Source organism: Cryptotermes secundus, unplaced genomic scaffold (assembly GCF_002891405.2).
Source record: "Cryptotermes secundus unplaced genomic scaffold, Csec_1.0 scaffold1792, whole genome shotgun sequence".
Classification (NCBI taxonomy): Eukaryota; Metazoa; Arthropoda; class Insecta; order Blattodea; family Kalotermitidae; genus Cryptotermes; species Cryptotermes secundus.
Window position 1 is genome coordinate 157,987 of NW_019718025.1, and position 10,878 is coordinate 168,864.

Here is a 10,878-nt window from a genome sequence, read left to right on the forward strand (position 1 = left end):
TTGCTCAATGCATCCTTTGAAATTTTGAAAATTTTAGAAAATATCGGAAAAAATATGAGACAATTGCTTCCTAACATTGAATGTACAATTTCTCGCCCGCTGTCAAAAATTGAAAATTAGAGTATACGACATATAAATTTAACTTCGTCCTGTGGCTATGTATCATTTTGAACCTTGGTACTGTTACGAACGCAGGTTCACTCACTGTGAATTTTTCAGTACAAGTTACAGAGGAGAATATTCGGACGAAAGCGGTATTAGGTGAAAGGAGACTGTATTAAACTTTTTAGTGAGGAACGTCACAAAATGCTCGTATTGCATTCTAGAAGGGTAATTGTAATCATTACGTAAAGGAAAGAGTGACTGGCACGGAAATTATTATAAACTCTGTGTAGGTGGAATGCGTAAAAAATTTCTGTAGGATAACCAGAGGAAAGGAGAATATTATGAAAACTTAGACCAATGTGCGTGGAAAATATTAAAATGAATCCAATTGGAGTAGAATAGAGTGGTCGAGTTTGGGGTATGGACCAGCGGAGGGGTCTTACGAATATGGAAATGAATGTTTAGGCTCAATATCACTTCTGAAATTTTTTAGTAATTGTAGAACTAGCGGCTTATAAAGCAGTGCTTAGCCTCCAGAAGTTGAATACTAATTACTATTATTACAGGAGTCCCGGATGGCACATTTGGTATTGTAATGGTAGGAGTTCTGGGAGGGCGGGTTAGAACAAGCCAGTGTATGATTTGTCATATTCACTGCTTACGGACCAACCTTGGAGCACTCCCTGTCTGTCTGCTGAGGACCCCTTTCCCTGGGGAAAGGTAAGAAGTGGCTAATAAGATAGACGTCCCGTAGATCTTATTATCCACCTCCTATTACAGCCGAGGTTAAGGTAATTATAACTCTAACAACCTAATATAATTCTGTGGTAACATTATTATTATTATTATTATTATTATTATTATTGTTATATTTTCAGATCCGCTTACTCTCCAATGCGTTAGACATCCTGCAGGGACAATACGTGTGGAGTCATTTTCCAAATGCACTTTTCCAATCTTCATTTGACTTGAGGGTACGGATGAATTTTCCCATTGAGATGAAAAACTCGACTTTATTTCGTAATTACAAGTGTGCATAAAACAGATGCCCGCGGGTCGCCTTTATGCCGACTGAGATATCCGAAGTGGCCCCCAGCCTACATAAACATTGTGGCGAATTGATTCTATGTAGGAACCTTTGAGCCACGGGAATCTGTAAACACGGCTATTACGCAGCAAGAGGAAAGCGGTATTTTCTCCCTGCCGAGGCAAGCCCAGCCGCTCTGGTTGCTATGCAGCGTTGAAGAAAATACCTCTCGGCAGAGTTGCCCAGCAACACTTCTATTAACACGGCGCTTACGCAACAGTGAAGCGAGGTGCGATTTCCGCTAGTCCGATGGAGAGTTTATAGGAGAAACTGGAGTTCCTAAGAAGGGGTTCTCGGAGTGAGTTCGCGGAGTCAGTTACAAGAGAAGCACGAGATCGGAGTACAGAAGACTACAGGAGGTCCGTATATGAGGATGAAAACTGCGAATTAGAAGACTTTATGTGTGTTATAGTGCAGCGAGAATTGGGAATGTGTAAATCAGTGAGACTGAATACGCGAAAAAAAAATTGGAGAAAGGTTGAGACGATTGGCGTTTAGTGATTGTAAATTGTGTAAGTAATAAGTAATTTTATTTACGACTTGTAGGTTGTAAATAAAACCAGTTAGTAATCCGAACCGCTTCTTCAGTTGCCTAAACTTGCTTCAATATTAATTCATGAACGTGGGCATCATGGGCGATGCCACAAATTGCATGAGGAAAAGAGAATAGAAAAGATTGATGACAGTTCAATTTCAGAAATTTAATATTCTTTTTATTCGATCACGCTAGGTCATTCAGAACAGAATTATATTTATTAAATAATTCCTGTTGCATTATTCTTAATATTATGTATGTTCGCCATTTTATTTGTTTTTTTAATCCATGGGAATGAAATACCTGCCTTGCCAGCCCCGAAGGCTGAACTCACATCCACGAAAATTACTTTATATCCATCATATCTTGAAGTACGATATATGTTAGCCATATGGAAGAATGTTGGATTCTGTGCTCAAGTAATTTTGCCAAAACACACCTGCTACATTTACGTCAAAATAAATCAATATTTTAAATAAATATTGCACAATATGTAATGATATAATATTTGTATTTGTTTGCAGAATACGGTTGTCTCTCTGGTGAGGGCGCTTCACTGACACTCGTCGGGACACCTCCTCATGGTCTGGATTAGTATGACAAGCCAGGACTGGAGGTTTATATCCCATACAGGGCAGTAGAACCTTATGACAAGAACCTCCCACGCGGAGGCATTATGACTCTTTAGTATTACTGTGGTTTCCCCGCGATGAATGCCTTAATTTTCCGCTAGCCTTCGGTCTCAATACAAAAATTGTTTAAGAAATCCATGTGGAACGGTGGGAATGAGGGGTTATTACACACCCGAGTCGATCCTTTCTTTATGTTTTCCTTGGTCGCAGCCGCATGGTTCGCTGGTGTTACACACGCAATGGTCATCTGAGATACAGTCCCCCCCCCCAAACGAGCATTTTAGGTCCTTGAGACTTGTGAGTATTTTATTCCCAACAGGAAAAATCACCTAAGCCAAGGTGTGAGGCATCGTGCTGAGGGCTGCTTGGCACTGGGTTGGAACATAGACATTATTGTGAACAATATTTTCGGGGCACCAGACAGCAACCCGTTGTATTTATGCCTTCAATCCGTATGTGGCGCTGCAGGTTGCGACCTTTTAATTCTCCATTACTCGTGGGATCATTATGGGAACTAAGATGAAAAAGAAAATCAGTCCTCAAGACCTGAAAATAGAGGGACTCCACTTCAAGAAGATCCCTATGAGAGATATTTCAGCAGGGGGCCAGCAGCTCCGGTCCACCGTTAAGGGAACCAGCTGCAACTAGCAAACCTGCTGTTGAGATTTCAGCCAAAGAAAGGGAAGAACCGGTGGTGAGAAATCTGCCCGAGATAAAACCAAGGACCTCTGTCTTGGAAGTCAGTGGTGTTGACACATCACTGCAGGGAGCTAGTAATTTTAGCATACTCTTACAGCAGGATAAAGAAATGGGACACCTACCCTCTGGAGCAGATGGACTCCATCTGGCGATAAGAAATTGTCTGGATCGCTAGACGGAAACAGAAGAAGGCAAGAGCAACGGGAAGCGAAGCAGGAACTGGGGGCTTTCAGCAACGAGGGAATGTAGGCGCAACAAAGCAGGGAGGTTTAACGATCAAAAGCATTATGAACACAAGGTTTGGGGTTAGTACCCCCACAGAAACAGCAAAATCTTCAAAAAGGCCCAGGGAATCTAGTGGACCAGGGATTTTCAAGGAGGCGCTGACCAATATAAAGATAGCTAACTTCAGGAAGACTTTAGGAAGATAAGCAGACGGAATATAACAATTTTTTTAGAGAGAGAGATTTGGGATGGGCGTTACTTGGGACTCCAATATGAGAACTATCATACCTGAAGTCCTACAGACTGAAAGGAGGTGCACTTATACGCACGCACACACACACACACACACACACACACATATATATATTGTATATATATATATTATATAGCCTTGCGCTGTTGCTAGTGTGACGTGGCGTATAGCATAGGACGCTGTTGCTAGCGTGACGTCACCGCTGTTGATTAGCATTGCGTAGTTGCCAGGTTACGGGGCTCGGCTATCTTCGGCTCCGCTCGGCTATCTTCGGCTCCGCTCGTGACGTCACCGCGCGTTGCGCATTGCGGGGTGATTACTCGCATATTACGCGAGCGCTTAGTTACCGCTGAGGGGTGGGAGGGGAGCGCTGAATCACCCGCCGCGTCACTGCTGGTGTGGGGGGGGGCTCGGATTTCGCAACATGTCACAATATATATATGCGCCGACCAACAGTCTGGTCACTGGCTCGTTAGAGCTATTGAATATCACAGGCTGAAATTAAGGGCCAGGCTGAAGGCTACAGATTCTAGGTACATCACCAGCCTTCATTAGCGGCTCTCAGGACGAGGAACAAATTTACCCAGACACAGGATGAGCTGATAAATTGGATTAAGTATCTTAACCCAGGACATCATAGAGAGCACTGGACGGTACTTGATAAGCAATTTGACCCGAAGGGTCAGAGGCTTATCCTACTGATAGACCTGGACTTCCATGCAGCTGCTTAGAGGACCGGATACAATATTCTTACAGCACTCTCACAGGGAACTCTTGCAGTCCTGAAGATACCGAAGCACATCAAGAGAAAGGAGTTCTGAGAGGGAAGGGGATGACATCCCCAGTGCTTCAGATGATCAGGGAGGAACAGTAGAAACAAAAGAGGAAATTCCTCTTAGTGTCAGATGAAGGGATTGAGACAGACTCCTCACAGAGTGGAAAGAAATAGTGATAGAATAATGCACACACAAACTGGAAACATACACACAAGCACAAGCCCTATAAAATACTTTCAGAGTAACCTACACTTTTTGAAAGTAGCTTCGGAAAACTTATGCTGAGTGCTGAGAGAACGGAAGCTGTAGCACTTATTCAGGAACCTTGTATATACTGAGGCGAAATAAGAAGTTCAATCAATTCATTGGAATTCAAATGAACCTCCTCCAACAAAGAAAGTCAGGGATGTCGCTGCAAGAAAAAGCAACACACATCATATAATGTGGGGGGAGTACTGATACCAATACAAGAGGAGGACGCTCCGTTGAATTTCAGGTGAGATCCAACCCTCATATTCTCAATCATGGTAACAAACCTTCCTTTGTTGTCTGCAATAGGAAAGAGATTATTGACTTGACACTAAGAACAAATAAAATAGGCAACCTGGTAAGAAATTGGCATGTGTCTAGTGAACCATCTTTATCTGACCACAGGTACATAAGCCTTGATATAGGGAACATAACAATAAAACAATTTACCTTCAGGGATTCTAGGAGAATTAAATAGGAGTCATACAGGAACGACCGCAAAATAAATCTGGAGACCCTTTTGCGAAGTAATTGAACCCTAAGGGACACAGATCGGTCGGTTAACCAGTTGTCCTATTGTGATGATTGTTCAGCCAAGACCACTTGCTCACCAAAACTGGCATCTTGGCGGAAGAAAATTCTGAGTGGGCTGAGATCCAAAAGTAGAAAGCTAGTTAACAACGAAAGAAACAGGCCAGTGGGACACCTATAAGGAAGCCCTCACCTATTACAACAAATAGTGGGACACCTATAAGGAAGCCTCACCTATTACAACAAACAGTAGGACACCCATAAGGAAGCCCTCACCTATTACAACAAACAAATAAGGGAAGCCGAAGATTCTCGTGGAAGAGGTTCTGCCAGACTCATGAAGATCATGGCAAATCAGGCGAGCAAATAGCTTAGCACACTGAGCTATCTGACAGTCAATACACTCAAACTGGGAAGAAACCCTGAACGAGATATTCAGAGTTAGATTTCCTGATTCCAAACTGATTGAGTTTTCAGATGATGAAGAGGGTCAGCAAAGCCTGGCAATATGCGGATGCATAAGGAAGAGGAGAGACTGGAACCTGGCCAAATTTGTGATTAGTCAATCAAAAATTAGATGGTCGCTACTCACCTCCTGACCATTTAAATCTGAGGGAACAGATGGAATTCTAACAGCACTTCGGTTCTGAAGCCAAATGTGATATGTATATTGGACATACGCTGTGGTTGTAAGGCCCATAGTAACCTATGTTGCCATTCTATGGTGACCCAGAGATAAAATTAAAATAAGCCAAACAGAATTAAGCAAAAATTGTAAAAGGTAGTCTTCTTGAGAATTACAGAAACAATGAGAAGGGCTCCAACATCTACAACTAAAGTCTTCCTTGGACTCCTTCCTCTGTGCCTGCAGGTGAAAGTGAAGGTCAAAGAGGGAAATTTCAGACTACGTTGGAATGCTCAATGGAACCCAAAATCTGAAGGTTTTCTACATGCACACATAATTCAGATCATGAATAAGAACCCATCCTAAAGATGTGGTCTGAGAAAGTTATACCGAGATACTGTCTATGATAAAACTTTCATGATCAGATTCCCTGGTAGACGTGACTGAAAAGGGGTTCCAACCTGACAGAGGGGAGATTAATCTGGTATACAGATGGCTCCATGACAAATAAAGACACTGGAGAACGGGGTGTGTTGCCATGGTACAAGTGGAAAACTTAATTTTAACCTTTGGCATTACACAAGGGTATTCCGGGCAGAAATGTATGCCATTAAGATGTGCGCTGTTAGGAATATATTCAATTCAATTCAATTCAATTCATGTTTATTTACGTGCAATAACTTAACAGCCCAGCGGCCAATTACAAAGTTAGCACGAGTATATAAGGTACAAAATAATTAAAACAAAATACAAATACGACAAATAAATCTGTGAACATAGATCTAAAGAAGACTGAAATATATACATACATTTATGAAATATTACGAATGTTGCTAATACTGTTAGTAACTAAATACTAAGATAAGACACCAGTGAGTGATAGCATAAAATTAATAAAATTAATAACCAGTCAATAAATTAAAACCAATTACATAAGAATAATTAAAGCTAGCCGAGGTAACACATATTTGTAGTGAATGAAAACACTAATCAAGTAACACCGTAAAAGGTTTGGTACATGCTTGTAAAATATGATTCAGAGAAACCGCTCCGTCTGCAAATATGTCGAGATCTTTACCCACCACGTTGGTAGCAAGGGCGCACCTAGAAGAGGGACAGTGTCTTTTTGAGGGACGAACGCTAAAAGTAGAGAAGTCTCGAACATGGCAAGTAGGAACACGAAGACTAGCATTATCCAGAAGGGAGGAGCAGGATTTAAGGCCACGATAAACCTGAATGAAGAAGAGTGCATCAAGAAGATGTCTACGCATACTTAGAGGGTGCAATCTTAGTCTCTCTAAGGCAGATGTATAACTATAGGAGCTATGTGGGAAGTAGCGGTAGAAACAGACAGATGCAAACTTTTTCTGGATGCGCTCAAGTTTTGCGGAGTCAGTAGACGTGATAGAATTCCAAGCTACCGAGGCATATTCCAACTTGGACCTGACTAGTGTAAGATACAGCACATATAAACAGTCAAGAGAAGAAAATCTAAAAGTTATTGAGCGTATAAGACCTAGCAGCTTTATACATTCGGAATATAAAAAATCAACATGATTGTGAAAATATAATTTAGAGTCAAAGAAAACACCTAGGTCCTTAACGCAACTGGTGCGTGTAATAGCAGTATGACAAATATAGATAGGAAATATAAAAATAGAAACTTCTATATTCTATCAGTCAAGCTGCAACTAAAGCAATTGGCAAATACTGATCACCACAAAACTGCTCTGGGACTACCACCAATCCCTCATAAAACTTGCCGAAATTAAGTGGGTTCAACTGATGTGTGTGCCAGGTCATGAGAGTATTCTTGGTAACGAAACGGCAGATAAGTTAGCAAGGACAGATTCTAAACATCCGTTCACAGGACCTGAACCAGCCTGTGGCATCTCAATCGGAGTAGCCAAAAATGATGTCAGGGGCTGCACGAACAGAAATCACAAAAAGATTGGGAATCCATAACTGGATTGAAACAAGCAAAGGCTCCTATAGATAGACCCTCTGACAGAAGAACGAAGGAAATTTTAACATTTAGCAGAGACCAAATAAGATGGCTGATAAGGCTATTTACAGGACACTGTTACCTTAAAGGACATCTTTTTAAAGAATGACTGACAGATGACCTCCCTTGTGAATGGTGCCTGGAAAAAAATAAATCAGCCACACACACATCCTATGTGATTCTGAGACAGTAGCTTGTTTAAGATTTCATCACTTGGTATTATCTTTTATGGATCCAAGTCACTTCTATGACGCTCTAATAAATGAAGTCCTACATTTCTTTCTAAGTGCAGGATTGATAAAGGTTTAATCAAGGAAGGGGAAGCACAATAGCTCATTGAAGGTCGCAGTGCAAGGCTCAGCCTTTACGAATTCTTTCGTTCATTCTCTACATAAATTTTAAGAAGACAAAACTATCCCTGTAAGAGACCGTCGAGGCTCATAGAGTTGTCTGACGTCGAGGCTTCCACATTTTCCAAACAATCGGTTGTCAGATGGCGATAAAGTTGTCAGATCATACACCGGCCGCCCTTTATTCGCCAAGTTAATTCCGGATATATATTTCTGCTAGAGGCTGTGTTGACCCCAGGGTCATAATGCTGTTGGAAGAATTAGGTGAATCTAAGAATCAAATGACTTCATCTGGAACCGAAAGCATGATATTCATGCTTGTACCAGAGTGCCTAAACCGCGTGTCCCATTCAATATGCATACACATATTAAAATTCGTTGAATACTTATATCACGGTAGATTTTCGTATTCAGAAGGAATAGTAAGCTATATTGCGTAATAATTGTAGTGCAGGAAATACCTGTGATGATCTGAATGAGATTAGTGATGGTAATTTAATAGCACCCATACATAAACACTAAACCTTTCGTTGGGTTGTCAGTATGGTATATTGGCTACAATATTATTTCCTTTATGAAAGAATTGCATTACTACACCAATATGAAAATGTTCATTATGCACTGGTGAATACATATCTGACTAGTCAAGTCAAAGTCAAAGTTATGTTGCGACTGACCGTCAGTCAGTCTGTCTGTCTGTCTTGGTTTCGAGCCCCGGACGAGGCTCATAAACAGATGTTCCTTTTTAAGTGAAAGTTACTATCCTTTCCATGTGGGGCGCCCTCTCTGACAAGAGGTCGTGTCTGTCATTTGTCAGTCATAGTCGACAGTATCATTCCATTGTAACTATGTAGTACACTTTTTTCTCTTCAGTTGAATCTTAATATCTGGTATGTATAATATATACAAGGCCTCTGTCAGTCTAGGCTCAGTACAGTAGACTATGTTCTATATATCTGACTAGAATAGCACTCAGTAATTTTATGTGTGTGTGTGTTGTGTGTGTGTGTGTGTGTACTCGCGAACCAGTTGAAACCGCGGGAGACTAAAAGCAATAGAATTTTGGGTGGAGACTTCTGAGTCGTGTTGATTGGCACCGTGAATATTATGTTGACAGTTCAGAGAAGTTGCCATGTGAGGAAGTGGAATTATTCTACGAGTTCATCTTTATTTGGCTAATTTTCTTACATTTGTGAAAAGGAGACTTATAAGAGATAACATAGCAGCCTGTGCCCTGACCCTCCTTGCAAGCAAACAAGCACTCAACCCTTAGAGTAACATATTCCTGCGGTGTTTGTCATGCGGTTCGTGACATATCAAATATTTAATAAATAGCGCAAGAATGTGTGCAATTAAGTCACTTCGGAATTCAATGTATTTAATTTTAAAAATTTACTGTTCCAGCAGTGTTATCTCAGTACTTTAATTACCTTTCTCATGATGCCGTGTTAGTGCAGTAAGGAAATTCTGCTGAGTAATTGTTGGGGATATTTCATCTGGAACCGGAACCTGTTAAATAGAACACACCACAGATCAGTTATCAGACATGTCTATATATCGGATTACTCCTTATCTGGCATGTATTGTAAATTGTGTTCACCATTTGCATGAAAAAATACAGAAACCAAAATAGATTAAAACATATTTTCTCTATAGTGTTTCAACGAAGTCTTCCTAGGAGATATCGGGATAGATGAACGAAAAATTTCGAACACACGTACTGCAACTGTCCTCTGCTCTAATAGCGTACGCACGAAGGACGTTATTTAGTGGCGGTGGTGGTACGGCTGAGATTGGTCTTACAAGATAGAGCGTGTTCCTTTTGTTAGCACTACGTACAGCAGAAATAGCCCAATAATGCTCTTGAGTATTTATATCGAAGCCCATTAATGGAATATTCACATAGGTATTATAAGATTTCTAAAGTCTTGAACCGACCGCTACGGTCTTGAATATTCAGTTTGATCCTTGCATTAACGCTGCGTATAGACTAAAGGATCTGACAATGCCATTCGTTATTTATAATGAAGCACAGTACTGGACTATTAACATGGAAGAGATAAGATCTTTAATCTCTTAAATAGACCTCTACAAGAATTTCGATGTTGCACATTCACCAAGGTTTCAACAATTTCCTTTCTTAATGTAAATACGGCTTTCATCTCAGATGAATTGCTTCAGAAGAATTTCAAACCAAATTTACAGAATAAAAGTGGGAAAAATAAATTGATTTGGTTGTGTTAGTGTTGCTTATACGTAACAAACACCTTATTTTGTAACATGCAACCAACTGTTCGATATAATTTTTCAAATTTAAATGGTTATGAATATTAGACAAATTTGCAATTTTATATCAATATTTTTTTCCCTATTTTTTGGTAGGGCCTTTGAATGCCAATAAAATATAATTCAGTTAAAGAAATTGAGTGATGTGCTCGTACATTGTCAGCGTTCAAATCACAATGCATATGCAGCACTAATGAAAATACAAATAAATTATATATATATTGTAACGTGTTTACGTTACCGAAGACGCCGTAGAGATGGTTAATTGGGTTTATTTAACAATCTACAAATAACGGCTATAATTAATGATCACAATATTACGGGTTTCCACACTTTACAAACCCTACAACAAAGTCACTTAACACGATCTTCACTTTTCTTCACGTACTACTAACGCGGGAGCTATACAAGTCTCCCTGAAATACACACTCCGAGTACAACTGTACTACAGCAATCACTATGTCTGGAAAGCACACAATAAGTCTTCCGCTCGCTGACTTCTTAGTTGTCGCACACTCGC

General features: G+C 40.4%; 1 protein-coding gene across 1 annotated transcript in view; it reads right to left on the bottom strand.

Annotated features, from left to right (window-relative positions):
* LOC117282118 overlaps window positions 1–10,878 on the bottom strand; it is a 44,229-nt gene that overhangs the window by 20,383 nt on the left and 12,968 nt on the right. The window contains exon 3 of the mRNA XM_033750500.1: window positions 9,503–9,581. Within this exon, the coding sequence (XP_033606391.1) occupies window positions 9,503–9,581 (79 nt within the window). The remainder of the gene's footprint in view (window positions 1–9,502; window positions 9,582–10,878) is intronic.